At 39.8% G+C, this 24,291-nt stretch overlaps 1 protein-coding gene across 1 annotated transcript; it reads right to left on the reverse strand.

Moving 5' to 3' along the window:
* Nucleotides 1-1,969: 1,969 nt before the first annotated feature.
* On the reverse strand, nt 1,970-18,922 carry ASPA (aspartoacylase). Its single transcript, XM_055576894.1, has 6 exons — nt 18,535-18,922; nt 14,513-14,708; nt 13,026-13,119; nt 10,083-10,190; nt 5,533-5,642; nt 1,970-2,771 (listed from the first exon to the last, which is right to left on the reverse strand). Exons 1-6 carry the CDS (start codon nt 18,768-18,770, stop codon nt 2,574-2,576), a joined length of 942 nt encoding a protein of 313 aa, XP_055432869.1. The 5' UTR covers nt 18,771-18,922; the 3' UTR covers nt 1,970-2,573.
* Between the last annotated feature and the right edge of the window lie 5,369 nt (nt 18,923-24,291).

Consider the following 24,291-nt stretch of genomic DNA (forward strand, 5'->3'; position numbering starts at 1 on the left):
GGGAACCATTAAAAGGTTTCACACAAGGGTATTATTGGATATGAACACTTCCTTTCCCCCTCGTAGGGTTGCAGACTTAAAAGGGTGTATTGTTCCATCTGCCAACATTTGGGACATAGTAACAGGCTGGAGCGTGGAATGGAGAGATTTCCACCTGACAGTGAAGGAGATACTCGGGAAGTGACTGGGAAAGAAGGGAAGAAGGCAAAGAGAAGGCAGAGACGTTGGTGGAACATGAAGACGTTTCAGTAGAGAAGGAATGTCTGAGCACACTCATTTACTCAGCTAAACTCACAGGGCACTTACCAGATTGCAGGTACTGAAAAAGACACGGGTAATATCCTTGAGATGGGACAGAAGCAGAGAAGGGCAGAGGGCCCAGTCAAGAGAGGTTTTATAGGTGAAATGAGAATTGAGTTGCATTTTGAAGAAAAAATAGGAATTCGATAAGGTGAGGTCTGGTGTGGGTGTCAAGGATGGAGGAAGAGAAGGGAAGGAAAAAAATTCTAGGTGGAAGGGCCAAACTCTGTAAAGACACACAGGAATAAAACAACGCAAAGCCGACTGGAACAGAGAAGAGCTAAAGGCAGATGAGTCTAGAGAGGTTGTGGGGAGCGTGGGACAGATCATAAAGGGCTTTTTGTGTTAGAAATTTCAACTTGAATAATTTATTATTCTGTGCTAGGCACCGTGGTAAGTACTTGTATGCATTAGCCCACTTAATCCTCACAACAATCTCATGAAAGGGACAGTATTATTATGAATATCCCTATTTTATAAATGGGAAAACCGAGTCTGTAGACTGTTAGAAATAATCAAAATGAAATTGAAAGTGGCTAAAGTCACACAGCAATATGTTATAGATTAAAAAAAAATAACATCTAATTAGAAACTCTAAAGTATAAATATTGAGTCACAGAAAAGTAGACTTGATAGAAAGAATCAATACAAAAACTGAAACCACAGTGGCCTAAACTGCACATTGTAAATTTTGTAACTAACTAAAATTTGATGGGAGAATAAAGTATTTTTCCCAAAGTATATATATGGAAAAATTGACCTAGAAAAATTGAACTTGTGCATTGGACACAAAGAAACATTCACAGTGGGAGAAGGAAGCTTGGTAAAACTTATTATATACAAAAGCCAATTGATAAAAAAATTTTTTTTACTAAAGAATTCAGAAGGAAGAGAGTCTATTCCAAAGAAAATAATTTTGGTAAAGTGCAAAAATAAATGCTGAGAGTTTCAAAGCAGTTTAATTGTGTGCTATAGAGCACTGAATATGGAATGAAATTGGCTTAATGGGATTTGTTTTGCAAGAATGAAATTGTATATATAGACATATACATGTTACAGATAATGACAATATTAGTATGATTTTGTAAATATATTTGAAACTGTAAACATGGGTTTCCTTGGGGTGTAAATCATGGGATAAAATGTTCTTTACTTGGCTGCCATGGCCTAAGAGATGGGGGAGGGGAGGCTCTTGCAAGGATTGGAGAGGGAGGGAGGTGGAAAATTAGACCAAGGACCTTTGAGAAGGATCTTGATGGTGGGGGATTTGGGCATTTAGGACAGGAGGGAATGTCTTAAACGAATGCATTTGTGAACCAGAGACGGGTTTGGGTCACATTTCTACTAGTGTCTACTGTCCTCAGCTCTGTCTTTACCACCTACACTGCTGGAGCCCAGAGACTTTCTTATACATTGGTTAGGAAGAAGGACAAACGAGTTCTTTCAAAGTAAGAAGGGACGGCCGGGAAGGACATGCCTTCCAAGTTGGGAAAGAACATGAGCTTCTGGGGGCGCGTGTGAGAGGTCTGAAGGAGGCTCCTGGCTTCCTGGGGTCAGCGCAGAACAAGTGGGCGTACCTGAGTGCGAAGCTTTGTGATGCTTTGTGTGGGTGACTCTTAGTGGACAAAGGACCATTCAGGGTTTCTTGATTTATTCATAATGTCACCTTTACAATCAGCCCTCATTTCTCATTCACATTTCATCGTCATAAGAGCATTTTAAAATCTACAGATATCACAACTGCTGCTGATTGACTTTAATACTTTAGCATTAATTCAAATGTGAAAAAATTTAAAATAGTGAGCCTGTGCTATTAGTTTCTAGGAGTATTTCTATATTACTTAAAAGCATACAGTATTTAACTCTATGCTCAAGTTAATAGTTTTTTGTATATAGTATCTGTGCTGCGCTGTATTGAGTTGCTCAGTTGTGTCCAACCCTGCAATCCCATGGACTGTTTCAATGTTAAAATTTGAATTCTAAGGCTGTTTACTAAGAACGTTAAACTATCAAAGTATAAGGTATATAAAGCTATAGAGAAATAAGAAATGCACTTCTTTGAATAGGCTACATACATAAAGTATGATACCTGTGAAAGGCATTCAATAACACATTCATTCATTCAACAAATTTACCTGAATGTCCACTGTGTTCAAGGCACCACTGGGAGCTGTGGAAATGATGATGAGTAAGGCACAATCCTGCTCTTCAAGAGCTTATAAAGTAGCAGAATTTTTCAAGGTGCTCTCTAACAAGTGAGCCACAAGTGATTTCTAATGTAGAGAGGAGCGAATACTGTTTGCATTGAGTGTTAGTTTGGTCGTCTTTGCAAAAGCTTCTTTCTTCTCATAATATGCGGCCTCATTTACAAACACTGGGTACACGGTTTGGTCTCCACCCAATGAAATAGTCTTTCCATCAAGAGTTAAAAACACAGGATCCTCAGGGTGCAAGGGTTTCCAATCTTGATCCTTTCAGGAAACAACATACATAAATTACATTTGGTTTCTCTCCTACTTTACACATTGTATAATGGAAAAGAATATGAGAAAGGATGTATATGTGTATATCTATCTCTATATATTCATATATGTGACGGAATCACTTCGCTGTACACCAGAAACTAACACAACATTGTAAATCAACTATACGTAGAAGTAGTGTTAGTTGCTTAGTCGTGTCTGACTCTTTGCGACCCCATGGACTGCAGCCCCCCAGGCTCCTCTGTCCATGGGATTTTCCAGGCAAGAATACTGGAGTGGGTTGCCTTCCCTTCTCCAGTGGATCTTCCCGACCCAGGGATCAAACCAGGTCTCCTGCATTGCAGGCAGATTCTTTACAGTATGAGCTACAGGGAAGTCCCATCAAAAAATCAACTATACTTCAATAAAAAATAAATTAAAAAATCCTTATGTCAGGCTCTAGACATCCAAAATGACAGCGCTATCTTCTTTTAAAAGAGACAAGTTGTATGTGATTAAACTGAGATTGAGCAGTTTGTTTTGGCAGCAGTTTTAAGAGTTCCCCTTTTTATTTTTATAACTGCCACATGATCAGAGTCTGCTTCGGTATCAAGTTCACCTTGAATGTTGCTGAAGACGTTTATAATATCAAAAACCAAAACTACATGCACATGTTCTTAAGTGCAAATTTTATCTCTTGCTAGCTGAAGTTAAATTCCTCTCAGTAAAATTTAGGAAATATTCATGAAGAGTCTTCTGTATATAAGACATTCTACTGTTGGGGATAAAAAATGAGTGACCTTGTTCCTGCATGCTAGATGGCTCTATTCTGGTGGGGATTGGTGGGAGAAGGTGGGGCTGGGAAAAGTCTGGGAAAAGCACAAGATAGGTGAATATTTCCTATATGTGTTCCCACATTAGGATAACAACTGAATCATCTAAGAGGTTCACAATCTTTATCTTTCTCTCCTTTAAAACACTGCTTCAGGCTCCTTCAAGTTTCCACCTGGATCCCACTAAGGCACAAAGCTGGATCTGTTCCACTAGTCTGTATTTTGGGGAAGGCTGCTTTATTAAGTCGGAGAAGGCAATGGCACCCCACTCCAGTACTCTTGCCTGGAAAATCCCATGGATGGAGGAGCCTGGTAGACTGCAGTCCATGGGGTCGCTAAGAGTCGGATGACTGAGTGACTTCACTTTCACTTTTCACTTTCATGCACTGGAGAAGGAAATGGCAACCCACTCCAGTGTTCTTGCCTGGAGAATCCCAGGGACGGGGAGCCTGGTGGGCAGCAGTCTATGGGGTCTCACAGAGTCGGATACAACTGAAGTGACTTAGCAGCAGCAGCGGCAGCAGCTTTATTAAGTTGTAAGTCCGAATGACTATCATTAGGGTCATTAAATAGCAGTCTGAACTGGATCAGTGGTTTCCCACTCTAATTACACAGGCCAGTAGATCAGATTATCCCAGAGGGGGGACTGGGTGTTGTTATTTCCTAAAAGGCGCTGTAGGCGATGTGCGTCCAGGGTTGACTGCACCAGGCTAGACAATCCATTGGTTCTCTTCCATTTCTGAGGTCTGCTAGTGTGTGGGGAGATGGATGTTTTAGCTTTTTAGAATCTTTGCTCCTCTCTGCTTTTACCTATGCCTCTTCTGGATTTAAACTTCCTATTCTTTCCTACGAGCCTTTTCTTCCCCTTCATTACACCATTATTGATCAAACCAGACAAAGAGCAGATACATACTGGGGTCTTGAGAGGTCAGGGAAAAAAGGCAGAAAACATTCCAAAGGAGGAGGCTCTGATTGGTTTGCTCTGACTTTTAAAGTAGTGATGACAGGGAGGTGGTAGCAACGTGGCCAACTGCAAAGAACCTTCGTTCTGGATCTGCCATCAATAACTACAGGACTGTGGGAAGGATCTAATTTCTGAGCCTCCGTTTTCTTATATTAAAGTAGATGTAATAATTCTTATCCATTGCTCTTGAAGCAGGAATTTCATGTTCTCTGACTCCCGTCCACATCTCATTTTTCTGTTATAGCATCTGGTTATCTTCAAGATAACAGTTTAGACTTTAGTATATCTAGACTATAAGTTCCATATGAATATAAACCATATTCGTTGGTGTACCTCCAGAGCCAGCACAGGATTTATATTTATTTATAATGTACTCCTAAATATTTAGTCAGCGATGATCTGAATACCTTATCTAGACTGCAGTGTTTTTGAGAACATCTATTGAGGCACTCACATATGTAAAATGCTTAATGGGCTGTTAAGTGTTAGTCGCTCAGTCATGTCCGACTTTTGCAACCCGATGGACTGTAGCCAGCCAGGCTCCGCTGTCCATGGGATTCTACAGGCAAGAAAACTGGAGGTGATAGCCATTTCCTTCTCCAAGGCATCTTCCCGACCCAGGGACTGAACCAGGGTCTCCTGTGTTGCAAGCAGATTCTTTACCGTCTGAGTCACCACGGACGTAAAGGTCTACTCAAAGCTGTGAGCATGCTCAGTTGTGTCCGACTCTTTGCAAACCCATGGACTGTAGCCTGCCAGGCTTCTCTGTCCATGAGATTTCCATGGCAAGAATACTAGAGTAGGTTGCCATTTCCTCTTCCAGGGGATCTTCCCAACCCAGAGATTGAACCCGTGTCTCCTGTGTCTCCTGAATTGGCAGGTGGATTCTTTACCACTGAGCCACCTGGGAATCCCTCCCCTGAAAGGTAGGGCATCATTATTTTGAATATTTAAAAGAAATAGTAACCATTACCTGCAGTTTAGGGTGGATAATAGCAGCAATTTCTCCACTTTCATTCCTGGGATAATCAATTTTCTCCATTATTTTATAGACTTCAATAGCACAGGGAGGAAATTCTTTTCCTGTGACAAAATAAATAAATAAATAAATATAAATAGCAACTAAAAAAAAAAAACACTCCTGATAAAAAGGGAAGTTTATACTTCAAAAAAGGAACAACCAAAAACTGAAAACAGACAGCTATAGGGAGAACACAGTATCTTTTTTGCTTTTAAACCATTTTATTGTGAAATATAACACTCAGAAAGTACATAAAAGACAATTTCACCCAGAAGTGGGATTGCTGGGATCATATGGTAATCCTATTTTTAATTTTTTGAGGAACATCCATGCTGTTTTCCATAGCAGCCGCACTGACTTAGATTCCCACCAGCAGTGCATAAGGGTTCCCTTTTCTCCATATCTTCAGCATAACTTATTTCTTGATAATAGCCATTCTAAAAGGAGCGAGCTGATATCTTATTATGTTTTTTTTTATAATGTACTTTATTTTTTAATTTAATTTTTTACTGGGGTACAGTTGCTTTTCAATGTTGTTTCTGCTGAACAATGAAGTGAATCAGCTCTACATATACAAACAGCCCTGGTCTCCTAGCTCCCTCTCCCACCCCGCTGCCCCATCTCACCCATCTAGGTCACCGGGGAGCACTGAGCTGAGCTCCCTGAGCGACACCATAGGTTCCCACTAGCTATCTGTTTTACACATGGTAGTGTACACACATCAATCCTGATCTCCCATTCCATCCTACCTCCTTCCCCTCTCATTACGGTTTTGATTGTAATTTCCCTGGTGACTACTGATGTAGAACATTTTTTCATGTGTCTGTTGGCCATCTGTATGTCTTCTCTGGAAAAATGTCTATTCAGATCTTCCGCTCATTTTTAAATCAGTATTTTTTTTTTTACTATTGAGTTGTATGAGTTCTCTATATATTTTGAATATTAGTGCCTTATCAGATATATAATTTGCAAATATTTTCTCCCATTCAGTAGATTGTATTTTCACTCTGTTGATGGTTTCCTTTGCTGTGCAGAAGATTTTAGTCTGATGTAGTCTCATTTATTTTTGCCTTTGTTGCTTCTAATTTTGGTGTCAGATTCAAAAAATTGCCAAGACCTATACCTATTTCAGGAAGCTCACTGCCCATGTTTTCTTCTATGTTTTATAGTTTCAGTTCTTATGTTCATGTCTTTAATCCATTTTGAGTTAATTTTTGTGTATGGTCTTTAAGATAGTGGTCATTCCATTCCTTTGCACCTAGCTGTCCAATCTCCCCAATGCCCCTTATTGAAGAGACTGCCCCTTCTCCACTGTAGAGTCTTTGCTCCTTTGATGTATATTAATTGACCATATATACATAGGTTTGGAGAAGGCAATGGCACCCCACTCCGGTACTCTTGCCTGGAAAATCCCATGGACAGAGGAGCCTGGTAGGCTGCAGTCCATGGGGTCGCTAAGAGTCGGACACCACTGAGCGACTTCATTTTCACTTTTCACTTTCATGCATTGGAGAAGGAAATGGCAACCCACTCCAGTGTTCTTGCCTGGAGAATCCCAGGGACGGGGGAGCCTGGTGGGTTGCCGTCTATGGGGTCGCACAGAGTCGGACATGACTGAAGCGACTTAGCGGCAGCAGCACATAGGTTTATTTCTGGGCTCTCCACTCCATTCCATTGATCTGTGTGTCTGTTTTTATGCCAACACTATATGGCTTAATTACAACAGCTTTGTAATACGAAGTTGGGGGCTTCCCTGGTGGCTCAGCTGGTAAAGAATCCACCTGCAATGTCGGAGACCTGGGTTCAATCCCTGGATTGGGAAGATCCCCTGGAGAAAGAAACAGTTACCCACTCCAGTATTCTGGCCTGGATAATTCCATGGATTGTATAGTCCAAGGGATTGCAAAGAGACAGACATGATTGAGTGACTTTCACTTTCACTTTGAAGTCAGGAAGGGTGATGCCTCCAGCTTTGCTCCTCTTTCTCAAGATTGCTTTGGCTATTAAGGGTCGTATATTGCTCCGTAAAATTTTAGTTAAGGATGTTCACAACAACACCAAACCAAAGGATGTTCTCGAATGATTCCTACCAGCACTGGGTCCACAAGTACACAGTGGTCGGACAGAGGTGGAAAGCAGAACTTAAAAAGTCAGTGGAGGGGAGAGAGAGGCTAGGAATGAGAGTCAGGCAGGACACCTGTGCTCTAATCTCCCAGTTGTGTCAACTTGAGCAAGAAGCTTAACTTCTCGATGCTCACTTTCTTTACCTGTCAGATGACGATTTCACATCAATTCATCTTGGAGGGCCCCTTCCAGCTCTGACATCCTGTGATTGTGTAACTTCAGGAGGACGTTCAGCAGGTTAGATGACTTCACCATTGTGCTCCTCCTCTTAACTAAGTATGTTAAACTTCTGGGCAGCTCTTGAACAGTGAGATATTGGGATATAGCCAGTCTGCCCATAGTGGAGTGAAACTTACAATGCTGCAGCAACATTAAACAACCCAGTGCCCAGAAACTTGGAAAAGGGATAGTTTACGTTTATACTGGGCTACCTCTGAATAAACAGGATGAACTTTCATCCAGCATAGAGCCCACAGTGTGCTATGGTTGCAATCCAAAGGAAAATCTTCCTTTTCCCTTAGTGCAGAAAGTGCAGCCAGGGTGGAATTCGGATATCCTGCCGTCACTTCTGTACCAGTTTGCTTCCGCCGCATAATATGTTATGTCAAAACTTTGTGACATAAAACAACCCTTTAGTTTAGCTCATGATTCTGTGGCTTGGTTGGGCAGTCCCTCTGGTCTAGGCTGGACCGGCTGATTTCTAATTGGCTTGCTCATGCATTTGTGGTGAGCTGGCAGATCAGCAGAAGGTGGATGATCTAAGATGGCTTTGCTGTCATATCTGGGCATTTGATGGGCCCTCAGCTGGAGCTGCAGAACTACTGGCTGGGAGGTCTCAGTCTTCAGCCTCATGGTCTTGTATCATCCAGCAGGTTAGGTGAGCTGATTCACAAAGTGCAAGGCTCCTAAGAGCAGCGAGACAGCAAGCCTGGACATGCAAGTTCTTTTCAAATCTCTTCTGTGGTATAAAACATGCCACATGGCCAAGCCAGATCCAGGTGGTAGGAAAACAGACTCTATCTCTAGCTAGGACATGGAAGCAAGGAAGGGAAGAATTTTTGGCCATTTTTATAATTTACCAAATCTTCCAAGATGAAGACAGAAATATCAGATGTCATTTCTTTAAACCAGAAGGTCCACTGGGAGAAAAGAAGAAAGTGGTAGAACACAAAGGAACATGTTTTTGCTACTTAGAATCTCAGAGCTAGAGCAACTCTCAAATGCTTAACTTCCATTGATGCTTGAATATTCTCTGCATCTTTCTGGCTAAGTGGTCATCTTGCTCCTGCTTGAACAGCCTCACCAAGTGTGGTCTGTTCCACTGTTGGTCAGCTTTGTTAATCAGAAATTTCTGTCCTTAGATAACATTATCCCACAGATTCTATTCTGCCCTCTGAGTCACAGAAAACTTGTCTAATTCCTTTGCCAGTCTAAGTGCCTTTAATTTTATCAACCAGCACTCAAATATTGTCACATACACGAGGATACATGTGAAGGTATTCCATAAACTGAACTTCTATGTGCATCCTTGGGATTATTTTTATTATGGTTTTCAAACTCTTCAACATTCTCAATTATCTCCTTAGCTGCTGCTGCTGCTAAGTCACTTCAGTCGTGTCCGACTCTGTGCGACCCCATAGATGGAAGCCCACCAGGCTCCCCTGTCCCTGGGATTTTCCAGGCAAGAACACTGGAGTGGGTTGCCATTTCCTTCTCCAATGCATGAAAGTGAAAAGTGAAAGTGAAGTTGCTCAGTGGTGTCCGACTCTTAGCGACTCCATGGACTACAGCCCACCAGGTTCCTCTGTCCATGGGATTCTCCAGGCAAGAGTACCGGAGTGGGGTGCCATTGCCTTCTCCCCATTTCCTTAGCTAACCTCTACTATAAGATGTTTCTCCTGAAGTATGTATTCAGAATTTATTCACAGGTCTCCCCAAGTGTTTATCCAAGGCAGAAAAGACATTATTTCCCCAATCTAATGGGATAAAATGGTTTTGTATTTTAATTTGCATTTCTGACTACTAGTGATATTGGACATCTTTTCATCTGTTTATTGGACATCTGTATTTCTTGGTATTTCTTTGCTTTTTAAAATGGACATTAATAGGAAAATGAGGATTTCATTTGTGAGACTTTATTTGGTAGCTGTTTTTCTTGAATGTGTCTACACTGGTCATTGAAGAATGGCTGAGATGATTACATTTTTTTTAAAAAACAATTACTATCACAAACGTGGCAAACTTGACCTAGGGCCCATTGTTATTTCAGTGTTGAGTGGTTTAAGTCATCATGTGCACTCCATCTCATCTTCCTGTCCTGATTTATTTGCACACACACAAGCTAACAATGAAAGAAACAATTTCTGCCTACTACTTACCTTCATTGAAATTATGTATAAAATCAAGAGCATGCTGAATCATTTTTCTCATTTGATCTAGAATATCAGCTCTCAGAACCCCCTGAGGCTGGGGACCAACTTCTATACCTAGGTACAGAAGGGGAGATAGTCACATTTCATGTGTTAGAATATAACATGGAGCATTTTCATGCATCAAGATCTAGAATCGCATCATTAAAAATAATTAAAAAGGCAGACCATGTAGCATAATGGAAAATATGTGAGACATAATATTAGGCAATAAATAAAGCAGCACATTTACAAGTTATATGCATAGTAAATAAAGACTGGGAGAGAACATAAGAAAATCAAAGAGCTGTGCTATAGTAGTAAGGTCTTGTGGGTCTTTTTTCTCTAAATTTCCTTCAATGTTGACAAAATATTTAAAAATTATAATACAGTAAAAGCAGCAGACAACTTTATATTGACAAAATAGTAAGTGACCACAAAGAGACACTGTCATAGACACAGCTTGTAGGAGAAAACACATCTATTTAGTAATAGAAAGCTAAACTAAACAAGCCATGGATTTAAGTCAAATGACAATCTGTGTGACCCTGGAGCAATATTCTTGCCTTTAACATAACAACCCAACCTGTCATGATAGTCAATGGTTTTAATTTTCTGTAGAAAAAACCTGTATTCATTTCTTCTCATCACAATAAAATTAATTCCCATACCATCAGGTCTACTTCCTGTGGCTGTCAAGCATTCTTCCATAAACCTACAAAATAGTTTTCTCTAAACCACTTATCTAGTCCTTTCCCTCCTATCCAAGTCTCCCACACTGTTATCATTACAATCATCACCTTGTTCATTTATAAAGCTATTTACCAATACAACATCATCCAATCCTTTTCATCAATTCATATACATTCTTTTCCACCTATCCTGTTTTCACCCACTTCTGTTATTTCCCCATTCACAAAATCTTACCGTATTCTCTTTTATCTTCATTTTTCACTTTTGTGTTTAGCTCTTCTGGATATATGTTTGGGCATATATTTAAGAATATGGTATAAGCATGGCTGAGGTATGCATTGATGCATAAATTATTTGTAAATATGTGAAAATGTGTTTGTGGATATGTCTGTCTGCGTTCTTTACAAGGTATTATTGCTTCCCTACCCAAAATTCATTCCATCTACTCCTTGCTGACAGAGTCCTGATTTTGGCTGGGTTTCCAGCTCAGGGGTAAACATAGAACAGTTTTGCTCAATCACAGTACTCCATCAGCCCTAGTAATTAATTGAAGAATGCATATATGACTCAGTTCTGAATAACTGGCCACAACGGAAGGTCCACAGGGGAGTTCCTGGGACTCTCCTTTCTCTGTATCTCTTTCTCCAGATACTGCCATGTTGGCATATGATGCTTGAAATTACAGTGTACATCTTGTGCCACCTAAAGTCACGTTGTCGTTTAGTCGCTAAGTCATGTCCAACTCTTTTGAGACCCCAGAAAACTATGGCCTGGCAGGGGATTTCTCAGGCAAGAATACTGGAGCGGATTGCTATTTCCTTCTCCAGAGGATCTTCCTCACCTAGGGATTGAACTCGTGACTCCTACATTGGCAGGTGGATTCTTTACTGCTGAGCCACCAGGGATGCCCATCTAAAGACATAGAAGTATTACAAAATACTGAGCTGGAGAGAGTGTCTCTCTGATCTTAAGTGTCCCCTCTGCCCATGACTGGATGATATAAAAATATTCCAAATAATATAGTGAAGTAGGTATAATATTTCTAATTATTTATAATGATCTTAATATTCCCCCACACTGAAATGTTTGAAAGATTTGGCTCTATTTTCAGAGGAGTGGGATTTTTTTTTTTTTTTTTTGCCACACTACATGCAGGATCTTAATTCCCCAACCAGGGATCAAACTCAGGCACCCTGCAGTAGAGGGCAGAGTCTCAATCACTGAACCACCAGGGAAGTCCCTGGATCTATTTTTAAGAGACAAATATATCAATAGATATTAGTTCTAGCTAAGAGCAACATTGCCCATAAATGTCATAAACCAAGGCCTGTAAATCTTATGCTTTATTTGGTGTCATAGATCTCTATCCTTTATTTTTAAGCACTTGGTTTGTTTCAAATAATTACCTACACTTGGTCATTTAGCTTGCCTCAACTGACCCCTTGATTATGAACCAAAATTATCAAAAACCAAATAACCAAGATAACTTTCAGTCTACTTCTAAGTTGTGTTGCTGTTGTTCAGTCGCTAAGTCATGTCCAGCTCTTTGTGACCCCATGGACTGCAAGACAACAGCAATTTTAAGGATTACAGTGTGGTCTGCAAACAATGATGCTAGTACGTCACTCAGGAAGGAGAACGGAATGTAGAAAAAAGAGACTGTCGGAGAGGGTGTATGAGAGTGCAAGCCTGTGTGCTGGGTTACCAGAAGGCAAAGACAAATCCACAGCTCAGTAACTGACAGGGCACACAAGTGAATGGATAATAAACACAGGTTATCAGAGACTCTACTGCAAAGCAGATGCTAAGAGGGATGCTGGGAGAGAATTTTCCATGGGTCTTCTGTATTTCTGCACGTCTTGCCAGCAAGATACTGACTGCCTTGGCTCCAGGTTATTGTTTTAAGAATTTTGTACAGTGGATACCCTTGGAAGAAAGGGCTGGTGTTTTGCTTGAGCAAAAAGCAGGTTGCTTACTACCCATTATAAAAGACTCAAATTCCTTTAGCTCAGTGCTTCTTTTGGAATGTAGAAAGTTGCTCAATGAAAGTGAGGAAATCTGATATAGCTAGAGACAGCCTTGGGATAGTTTGCTTATTACTTGACCATTACAAGCCATAATGATAAGCAAAGTAGCTGCAAATAGTCTTTAAATTAGTTTTCTCAGAGTTTCGTCTCAGACATATTTTGTTTAGCTGGGACAGTGGGAAATGTGACTTACCAACAGGATACTTGGCTATAGAACGAGTGGTTGCATATTTGAGAGAAGGATGCTCAATAAGGTAAACATAGCAGGGTAATGGAGCCAAAGACGTCTGAAAAGAATTTAAAACATGTTCTTATTACGTAAAGACCATATGCCTTGTTCTCTCTGCTGTCAGTCAATAATGCCTTCAGTATGTTTAACTTCATCAACTAAGGTTAGTAAGACAACTTTATGAAACACATTCTAAACTCCAACTACATATAAAATTAGATTATATGTAACTTTCTGGATAAAATGTAAACAGTTCTCCAGAACCACGAACAAAGTATATGAATAAATTCTTCTGAATGGCTTTCATTATTTTTGTTTTCATCACTCGTTACACTGAATATTTAGCTTACTATGGGTCTCTTAAAGAATTCTGTTTCTACCCTTGTGGGCCAGGTCTCTAGAGATGGCAAGTAACTCCCCCACTTATCTGAATAATTCAAGACAGGCGTCTTGGTTTTGATGACAATGCAGCATACAAAGTATTCAGCTCTCCCTTCAATGAGCAGCAAAGATACTGCATCATGATCTCCTACCAGAACTACTATCTAGTCAATGTCACTAATTCAAGGTAACAAAAATAATAGTTAATCCTTACTATCTGCTCAAAGCACTCAGCTAAATGCATTAAGAATTTTTTTTTTTCTTATGTAAGGCTTATTATGGTTATATCGGGTAGCTGTTGTTATTATGCCAATTTTATAAAACAAGGAAAGCAAGGAAGTTGATTACTTTGTTCAAGGTTAGCAAGTGAGAAAATCAGGATTTGAACCCGGGTACTGGCTATATGGGTCACATACTTTTCATTAAATCATACTAGCTCATGCTAGCTCTCTGGAAGGAAGGCTATCCATTACATAGAAATAGCCATACATTTTATTATTTGTGTTTTGCTTGACAATTATTTTCTAGCAGTTTTTCTTATTATAGGCACTGGACTGCTGATTTTTTCATCTTGTAGATTTCTGAGCCTTAAGATGATTAGCTATATGAAGTACCGAAAGATCAGATGTATGTTGGGGTATATGAATCAAACGGAGACAAAGACAGGGCTAAAGACGGTCAGTCTTTTTATCATTGGTCTTTAGTCAACATTAAATGACTATCTTTTAAGCTTCTTAAAACTGTAATTGAGCCACTTCAACCACTTCAAAATTTTGGTATTAATTTTACTGAAAAACCCATGATTACTGTCATAGTCTTAATAAAAGATCTAAAATTTTATAGACACAATGACTCATATGTTCTATTATTTTGTCATTATATTTATTATTTTGCTCATCTCTTCTCCTTTTCTTCTGCCTGTCACTGCTGCTTCTATTCTGGTGCTCCCCTCATTCTCCCATTTCTCTTGGACCCTCCCTCCTCACCCTTTTCTGGTTGTTTCAACATCTATAATCAACTTAAAATTACAGGTCCTAGGCTAACTTGTAAATTAATAACATTGACATTACCTTAATATAATGAAACATCTGAATTAAAAAGTCATTCCTGGAATCTTCAAGAATAAGAGTGCACCCCATGTTAGAAGTAGTGTTGTGAAGGTCAAAAATAATGTCATAGGAATCTTCACTATCTTTTGGACCAAATAAATGATTGATTTCTTGAGCCCTTCTCACTTCATATGGCAAATCCTCTGACTTTTTTTTGCTGTTATTAGCAGAAAGAAAAAGATTAACAACACCTGTAGCTAAGATAACATACATATACAATGAGAACACAGTATATTAGAAACCTGGCACCCATCCTTTAATATGAAAAACCTCTGAAGGAAGGGGGAACTTTATTTGAAAATTTTATAAATGAAAAATTACATTTTCCCCTCTGATTCCAAGTAATGTTGCATTGTCACACTTGCAAATAATCGTTCATTTATGTGGCTGGTCACAGGAAGGACATTTCAAACACTTTATCATTTGACTTCAACTCTGAATGAAATTCACCCATTAATTTAATCAAGAGTCCCTTAGTAGTTAAGTGCACTGGGCTATAATGAAGCTAGACCATCAAATGCACCTATTATTTTTTTACACCCTAGCTAATTCTAGTGCACAAGAACAGTCAAACTTAGGAGCTCACATCATCTTATTAGGGATTCTTAAGTGATTCTAGGACCCACTAGTGGTCCAGAGTCAAGGTTAACAGAGAAGAGTCTGGGTACCCTGTGAGTATGCATATATGCATTTTTCTAGGATGAGGGTTGATATTTTTTTATTGAATTCTCAAATGAGTCTCTACCTGCTGCCCCCCACCTCCAACCTTAATGGTTAGGATACATTTTTTCTTAATGTACATGATAATTTGAATTTATTTTTCTCATGAAAGCATTCAACATTTCCCTATAATTCCATTTATTTCTATTCTCTGACTATTTTTGTTAGCATCTTCAAAAGACCTACAGTTTGCACCTGAGTAATTCTTTCCCGGAATGCAATCAAGAAATTGGAGCAGCAGTTTTTCAACTATGAAGAAAAGCTGCATACTAAGGCTAGTGCAGTGGGAAGACTGGGGCTTCCCTGGTAGCTCAGCTGGTAAAGAATCCACCTGCAATGAAGGAGACCCCAGTTTGATTCCTAGGTCGAGTCCCCTGGAGAAAGGATAGGCTACCCACGCCAGTATTCTTGGGCTTCCCTGATAGCTCAGATGGTAAAGAATCTGCCTGCAATGTGGGAGACCTGGGTTCGATCTCTGGATTGGGAAGATTCTCTGGAGGAGGGCATGGCAACCCACTCCAGTATTCTTGCCTGGAGAAGCCCCATGGACAGAGGAGCCTGGAGGGCTACAGTCTGTGGGATCACAAAGAGTCGGACACTGGGTGACTAAGCACAGCACAGTGGGAAGACAGAAGTCTGTGGCCTTTATAATATCACTGAGTCACTGTACCTGCCTGGACTGCCTACCTCTGGACTTGTTATTTGTGGAAAGAAACCCTTATTTGTTTAAGTCATTGTTTTCAGATTTCTATTATAAGCAGCCAGATAGTTCCTAAAGGCTACATGTGTATGTGTGTGCAGGCTAAGTTGCTTCAGACATGTTCTTTGTGACCCTATGGACTGTAGCCCTCCAGGCTCCTCTGTCCATAGGATTCTTTAAGCAAGAATACTGGAGTGGGTTGCCATGCCCTCCTCCAGGGGATCTTCCCGACCCAGGGATCAAACCTGCATCTCTTATGTCTCCTGTATTCGCAGGTGAGTTCTTTACCACTGATCCCCTGGTGGCTCAGTCAGAAGAGTCTGCCTGCAATGCAGGAGACCTGGGTTCAATCCCTGGATCAGGAAGATCCCCTGGAGGAGGAAATGGCTACCCTCTCCAGTATTCTTGCCTGGAGAATTCCATGAACAGAGGAGCCTGGTGGGCTGCAGTCCATGGGGTCACAAAGAGTCGGACACGACTGAGTGACTAACACTTTCTTTACCACTAGTGCCACCTGGGAAGCCCAAAGGCTACAAATACACTTAAAAAAGTTAATTAATGCCACAACTCCATAAGTTCCTCCCTCCTTGCCACAACTTATTTGCTTCTCCCTCTCCCCCATGTGAGTAAATGACACCACCAGCTACTCAGGTGCTCAGAGTCAAGAAATGATGTCCTGAAAGGTAATAAATATCTAGTCAGTATTTGAATAATTGAAAGATTTAGTAACCCACTAGATGTAGGGAATAAAGAATGTGGAAGGTTCTAAGATGATTTCCATAAGTGATTTAGTGGGTAAGGGTGACATCACTGAGATGAGGAATACAGGGAAAGCAGCACAGTTTAGGAGAAGGAGGATGGGAGAAGGTAATTGACAAATCTAGCTCATAAGTTTCCATGAACACCCTGAAAAAACACTGTCCAGCCTCTGATAAGTGTTAAATATAAGAAGTAGAAAGTGAGTTTAGTTTAAAAGACTACTCTCATTGAAATGCAAGCCACTGAGTGGTCATAATAAGAAAACTCAATCTAGTTCATTTCAGAGTTATTTGGCAAGTTAACATGCCAACTAAGTTATTCTTCAACAAATCTTTAGTGGTAATGTAAGAGTTAGTTAATAGGTATTTTAGGTGAATAGATAAACCTTAATCGTGTTGACATAACCTCAGTCGTGAATATAAAGCATGTTTGAATTTAAAATTTATGTTAGTAAAAATATGGTTTGATATGTAAGCTATGCTGCTAAGTCGCTTCAGTCATGTCCGACTCTGTGCGACCCCGTAGACGGCAGCCCACCAGGCTCCCCGTCCCTGGGATTCTCCAGGCAAGAACACTGGAGTGGGTTGCCATTTCCTTCTCCAATGCATGAAAGTGAAAAGTGAAAGTGAAGTCGCTCAGTCATGTCCAACTCTTAGCGACCCCATGGACGGCAGCCTACCAGGCTCCTCTGTTCATGGGATTTTCCAGGCAAGAGTACTGGAGTGGGATGCCATTGCCTTCTCTGATGTAAGCTATGACTAATGTATAATTGCCCCAGAGATTGTATTCCATAAAGTGAGGCAAATTTGTATAAATATAGTAGCCATCTTTTGATCTATGATGAGATTAAAGTAACTCTTTAAACTCAAAACAGGATTTAATAGAAAATGAGTATATAAAAGTGTTATATTAGTTGTTGCTGGGCATTACTTATATCTTAGCTTATCATCTGTTAGCTCATTGAGAGCAGAAATCATTTTGTACATAACTTTGTATTCCCACAGTATCTGGCACAGTGCCCCATGAAGAGTAGGTGTTTAATAATATTTTTATGTAAATGAAAGAAGTGGTAAAAAGCTTAGAGGCCTAAATATCTACAGGAGTAGCTACACTGATGTAAACAAAGGCAAAAATAATAAGGACATAGAGCATTATGATTGTATACACTATATGTAATGTATCATCAGCTATAATTTAAATTTGGAAAATTCAGGTCTCAAGGACCCACTACTGAAGGTAGTACATGTACTCCTCAGACCACAGAGCAGTCTAATGTTTTCTGATGATGGTCATTTATTCACTCTTTCATCAAACAAACATTAACTGAAACATTACACTTTTCTTAATTAGAACTTCATACACTACCAAAATATAGTTGCAAAAGACATAGTAGTGAATCACCTAGAAAGCTAAAAAATATGTACCTAAGCATAGCGGTCAAATATTAATTTAATGCAAAAGACTTATTAAATCTGTTTCTTTAAAGACATGATTTAAAAATAAAAACCTCTGTTGTTTGTTGTCCCAGTCTAGATAGAATATATTTTAAAAAATCCGTTAAGAAGTGTCTGATGTTTAAAAAAATTTATAAAAGAGTACATGAATGTCCAGTTTAGGTAATTAATTCATCACATAGTATGACTAAAAGTGAAAGTGATCTTATTCACAATAGCAATTCTGTGTATGAACATGAATATCATATGTATACACATGTGCTTTCACACATACTACTTTTCACACACACACACACACACAAACACACATGTGTGCATGTGCACACATACAACACAAAATATAGTCTTACCCAAGATTTTCAGGGTCAAAAACTCGATTCAGGTCACAGTCAATATATCTGGTGCACTTCTTCACTGCTCTTGGGTTGGTAATAAATGGTTTTACCTCCAGCCCTGTTCTTTGAATCTCAGTGCTGTTCTCCAGCCAGTGCTTAACTAGAAATACTCCTGTTAGTTCATTCCCATGAGTTCCTCCAAAGATAGCCACCTTTTTTATAGGGTCTTCAGCAACGTGACAAGAAGTCATTTTTGTCAAGTAGGTTTATCTGATTTCGGCAATTCAGAAGAGAGGAGATCAAAGAAAACTTAATTTCTTAAGCAAAGTTTAGAAACTTAAATCTAAATGAGACTTTAACCTAAGTGCAAAGTACAGACTTCTCTTGAGTGGAGTATATTTTAATTTTCTGTTACAAGTTCTGAGCTCTGTTTATTATAGGGATACTCCCTTCTTTAGCCCTGCCCTTTACCATATTTGGGTTAAAATATGCAGAGATCAACTAGAGATGCAGCTGTTTACTTTAACTTCTAACTCCCTCAAATGGTCGATAGACCTAAATGCAATAATAAGTTAGCATCTCACACTTAAGCGAAACTTCTGCTTTCTCTTTAGCCAGAATGTTTTCTAACAGTGTTTTCATGATTATTTGTGGTAGTAAAAATAGATTACACTTTTCTTATCCTCAAAAATATAAAATAAAAGACTGGCCCATAGTATGCATCTTATTATTCAATATTTATATTTCTGCTTAAAACCATTTCTTCTCTGAAATGAGTTCAGGCCCTATTTATCTTCTGAGGGCATCTGAATTTCAGTTCTATAAACAGCCAACGGCAGATCCTCAGAGAACTCCTCTGGAACCACTATCCTTTCTTTTTTTTTTTATTTTCAGTACATTAAATTTATTCATAAAAAATCCTTAAAAATGTACACTTTTTCCTTTTTAACCTAGTAAAACACAAAACCCTCAATTGAACTGACATTTATAATTCAAAATCAAATTAGCAGAATATTAAATACTTAAGAATCTTTTAAAAATATCAAGTTACATGCAATTTTGTAGAACTGACATAAAAGAATGGATCAAAAATGGGAGAATATTCCTTCATTCCTAAAAAGAAAATACGTCCAGTAGAAGCTGTGAAGGTGCTTGGGTACACAATTTCTTCAGCTGCACTACCAAAGCCTGCCTTTGTGTATCTAAGAACTTTATGCATGTGAACGGCTTCTTACAACAGCACAATGGACTGGCTGGCACTCCCCTCCCTCCAATTACAGTGTGGTATTACAACACTGACCTTTGGCCTCCAACCAGCATGGTACATAGTTTGTGAGTGTTGATTAAAGATACTCACTTTGATTTAGAACCTCAGGACTTTTCAGTAAGTGAGCCTCTTCAGAACCCATGACTGTAAATGTCACCTGCCTCATTTTTGGGGCGTCATCTGTGCTTTGGAAAGTACGGCCAACCCACTCAGGTGCCACAGGCCCATCCGCTGGATGAGTGGTCAAGCTGAGCAGGGTCATCGTTTCCCTTACAACATTTAAGACGCTTCAACACATCAGCTATCAGCGTGTAGAACTAGTAAGGCATCAAATAAGCCACCACAAAAGTAAGAAGAGTGATAATGACAGGGAGTGAGGAGTGTGCAATCACAGTGCCTACTTGGCAAGTGCTCACTGGCAACACTGGAGTGAGCGGACAGATGCCAGCCTCGGTCAGCCTGTGCTCAGACTGGAACTTGTTACCACCATATAACTTTAGGCAAAGTTACCACCGGCTCTGCACCTCCATACACAGTGTGCAGTATAAACTATGTGGACTTCTTGTGACAAAGGACCTAGAATTCTAAATAGTGAATTAAAAACTGAACCTACTACCATATTTTATTGACTATGCCAAAGCCTTTGACTGTGTGGATCACAATAAACTGTGGAAAATTCTGAAAGAGATGGGAATACCAGACCACCTAATCTGCCTCTTGAGAAACCTGTATGCAGGTTAGGAAACAACAGTTAGAACTGGACATGGAACAACAGACTGGTTCCAAATAGGAAAAGGAGTACGTCAAGGCTGTATATTGTCACCCTGCTTATTTAACTTATATGCAGAGTACATCATGAGAAACGCTGGGCTGGAGGAAGCACAAGCTGGAATCAAGATTGCTGGGAGAAATTATCAATAACCTCAGATATGCAGATGACACCACCCTTATGGCAGAAAGTGAAGAGGAACTAAAGAGCCTCTTGATGAGAGTGAAAGAGGAGAGTGAAAAAGTTGGCTTAAAGCTCAACATTCAGAAAATGAAGATCATGGCATCCAGTCCCATCACTTCATGGCAAGTAGATGGGGAAACAGTGGAAACAGTGTCAGAGTTTATTTTTTTGGGCTCCAAAATCACTGCAGATGGTGATTGCAGCCATGAAATTAAAAGACGCTTACTCTTTAGAAGGAAAGTTATAACCAACCTAGATAGCATATTAAAAAGCAGAGACATTACTTTGTCAACAAAGGTCCGTCTAGTCAAGGCTATGGTTTTTCCAGTGGTCACGTATGGATGTGAGAGTTGGACTATAAAGAAAGCTGAGTGCCGAAGAATTGATGCTTTTGAATTGTGGTGTTGGAGAAGACTCTTGAGAGTCCCTTGGACTGTAAGGAGATCCACCCAGTCCATCCTAAAGGAGATCAGTCCTGGGTATTCATTGGAAGGACTGATGTTGAAGCTGAAACTCCAATACTTGGGCCATTTGATGCGAAGAGCTGACTCATTTGAAAAGACCCTGATGCTGGGAAAGATTGACGGCAAGAGGAGAATGGGACGACAGAGGATGAGATGGTTGGATGGCATCACCGACTTGATGGACATGGGTTTGGGTGGATTCTGGGAATTGGTGATGGACAGGGAGGCCTGGCATACTGCGGTTCATGGGGTCGCAAAGAGTCGGACACGACTGAGCGACTGAACTGAACTGAACTGAACTACCATATTATTAAGCTGACTCATGTAATTTTTTAGAGATTATAAATCACACTGGGTTTTTTTTATCCTTTCTTTCAGAAAGCTTTCTCATGGTTAGAGACACAAGAACCAAATTAAAGATCACTGGGTCTTAAGTTACTTTGAAACAAGACTCTTTTTGGAAACACACTTTAATTTGTTTCTCATGAAGTTATTAGTAATTCTGTGTCAACTTTCTTAGGCATCTTCCTCACTTTTTGCCTAAATACTAAAAGACAAACAACTATTAGTAATTTTCAAGACATTGTAATGCCTGAAAATGTCTTGAGACATGCTCTATATACTAACCAGATTATACGAGTTTATACCGACACAGCCTAATTTACTGGCAGCAGAGACTCTCCACTGGAATGTGTTACTCATGAAGGGGTCTTATTAGGGGAAACTATGCAGAATACTGTACTAAGATGATTACATTCTTTTGGAGAAATGAGTCTGAGCCATATCCGATTTGATTTCATGCTCAATCACCCAGAAAGTCAAATATGTTCAAGTACTGAAAACATTATGTACTAGTAATCAGAGATCGTTCAGAAGGAGTACCACAAGAGTGATTCCTCACAACTACAGAGTAGTTTAATTTAAAAGGTTTTTGCCATCTGTTTTCTCAGTTTATTCACATATCCACTTTAGGTGATAGGAAGGGTTAGCAATTGACATCCCCAGTGCAGTGGTAAGAGAAAAAAAAGACTAATTTGGTTAAGTTGCCGAGTTTCTAGGAGAAACCAGGCCTTGGATCCAAGTTTTCTGAATCCAAGTCGAGCATTTTTCACAGAACAATAGGGTGTTCCCTGTTATTTTTGGCTTTCCCCAAAATTCTAATTTTGCTCTTTCCAAATTCACATAAACAGTCACAACAGTGTGCTCAGGAAACAAACAAGCTTACAAACAAAACACATGATGGAAATAGAAAATGTGAATGCTTCAAAATAGTTAAAAAACCAATACCTGTTTTCTTCCTTTAAGAGATTATAATCCAGAGACGGAGAAAGCATAACAATAAAATTAACATGCACACATTGAAATTACTGTTCTAATTTCAGAAAAAAAAAACCCTGTAGCTTTTGATTTTCTGTCCACATCCATGTACACTGAACACTTCAGTGCAGAGATGCAGAAAACAAGCATAAATGCAAACAGATGACGATCGTATTATTTAGTTACTTTGGTTTCAAGAGCAGTAACTATGGTAAATTATTAACACTCGATTATGTTTTGTTTCTCTTCTGCCAATTTCTGGTTAGTTCTGTCCTTTGCCCCAGTCTCTCTGGAAATGCTGCTTCAGCTATGTACTTGTAGCTGGCACAAATGACTTGCATTTTGAGGCTTGTTTTATGGAATTTTAACAGATCAACACTCTGAAGCACATCTAACATTCATAAAGTTTCCTTTACATGTCAAAATGAATAACTTTTTTTGAGAGTTAACGAATTGTAGTAATTCTGTCCTATGCTTACCTTGTTTATTGTGTACAGAGTTTGTCTTCTGTGGAAAGCTTTATTAGAAAAAAAAGGAGAGCATTTTCTTAGAACTAGAGCAACAGAGGCTTTTCGTACTCTTATACCAAGTTAACTTCCGAAAGATTTTTAACTCCCTGTTTCCCAAAGCACTCTAAATATCTGAACCCTACAAAAACTACAAATTTTTATTAGTCTAGTTCTTTTTGAGAAATTCAGAGAACTGATAGTATACAAACTGAGACTCTTTTTAGCTGTCACTATCTCACAATAAGGTTGAATATTTATCATCTGGTCTCAGTCTACCTCTAATCCTATCTCCTAATATTCTCTTTGAGCTAATCTTCAAAGAAACTACTAATATATCTCATGGTCTTATACTCTTGTGAAGTGAAAGTCACTCAGTCTGGAAGGCTTTCCTGATAGCTCAATTGGTAAAGAATCCACCTGCAACGTGGGAGACCCTGTTTCGATCCCTGGGTTGGGAAGATCCCCTGGAGAAGGGAACGGCTACCCACTCCAGTATTCTGGCCTAGAGAATTCCATGGACTGTATATACAGTCCACGGGGTCTCAAAGAGTCGGACAGGACTGAGCGACTTTCACTCATACTCTTAGGACTTGACTAACAACCTTCCCTTCATCTCTGGGCCCCTCTGCACTCCTTCCCTTCATCTCCCTTAGTATCCAAGTGGTCAGAAGACAGGGTAACAGCAAAACATGGTCTTTGAACCCAGACAGAAGTAGAATTATTATTCCTGGTCTCCAGTAAGTACTCAATAAATGGCAGCCACTGTTATTAAAAAGGGCTAACGTTTACTGATCATTTACTGTGTGCCAGAACTGTGCATTTATTTTCTCTTTTAATATCTTCAGGGCAATTAAGTAAGTACTATCATTACTATTTTACTGAGGCAGGAAATGTAGGTTTAGAGGGGGTAACTTGTCCGACAACATAAAAGGACCAGAGAGGGGCAGTCCAATAGCTGAGGGCCAGAGCCTGGGTCGCTGCACCTGCCCTTTGTTCTCTGGGGTCCTGGATCTCTAAGGCATGTGCTGTTTCGCTTCCCAAGCTTGTGCAGCGCTGGCCCTGCCTTCCTGAGCCGGGCTGTTTTCAAACCAGGCCTCAGCTCTCACAGCCTCCTGGCGATTCTAATGTCCCATCTGCTTGACCTTACTCTGAAACTCTGCCAGACCAAGCAAGACCCCTCTGACCTGGCTTTGAGGTCTATGGCCCTTGAGTTATTCTATTCTAGGCACACTCCAGGGAGCCACCAGCATCTCACAAACTTAT

This window comes from Bubalus kerabau, chromosome 4, assembly GCF_029407905.1.
Source record: "Bubalus kerabau isolate K-KA32 ecotype Philippines breed swamp buffalo chromosome 4, PCC_UOA_SB_1v2, whole genome shotgun sequence".
In the NCBI taxonomy this organism is placed as follows: domain Eukaryota; kingdom Metazoa; phylum Chordata; class Mammalia; order Artiodactyla; family Bovidae; genus Bubalus; species Bubalus kerabau.

Coding starts and splice junctions, on each gene's coding strand:
- ASPA (XM_055576894.1), bottom strand. CDS start 18,770: ATGACTTCTTGTCACGTTGCTGAAGACCCTATAAAAAAGGTGGCTATC. Junction 14,709..18,534: donor TTTGACCCTGAAAATCTTGG/GTAAGACTATAT, acceptor TGCTAATAACAG/CAAAAAAAAGTCAGAGGATT. Junction 5,643..10,082: donor TATACATAATTTCAATGAAG/GTAAGTAGTAGG, acceptor ATTTTGTCACAG/GAAAAGAATTTCCTCCCTGT.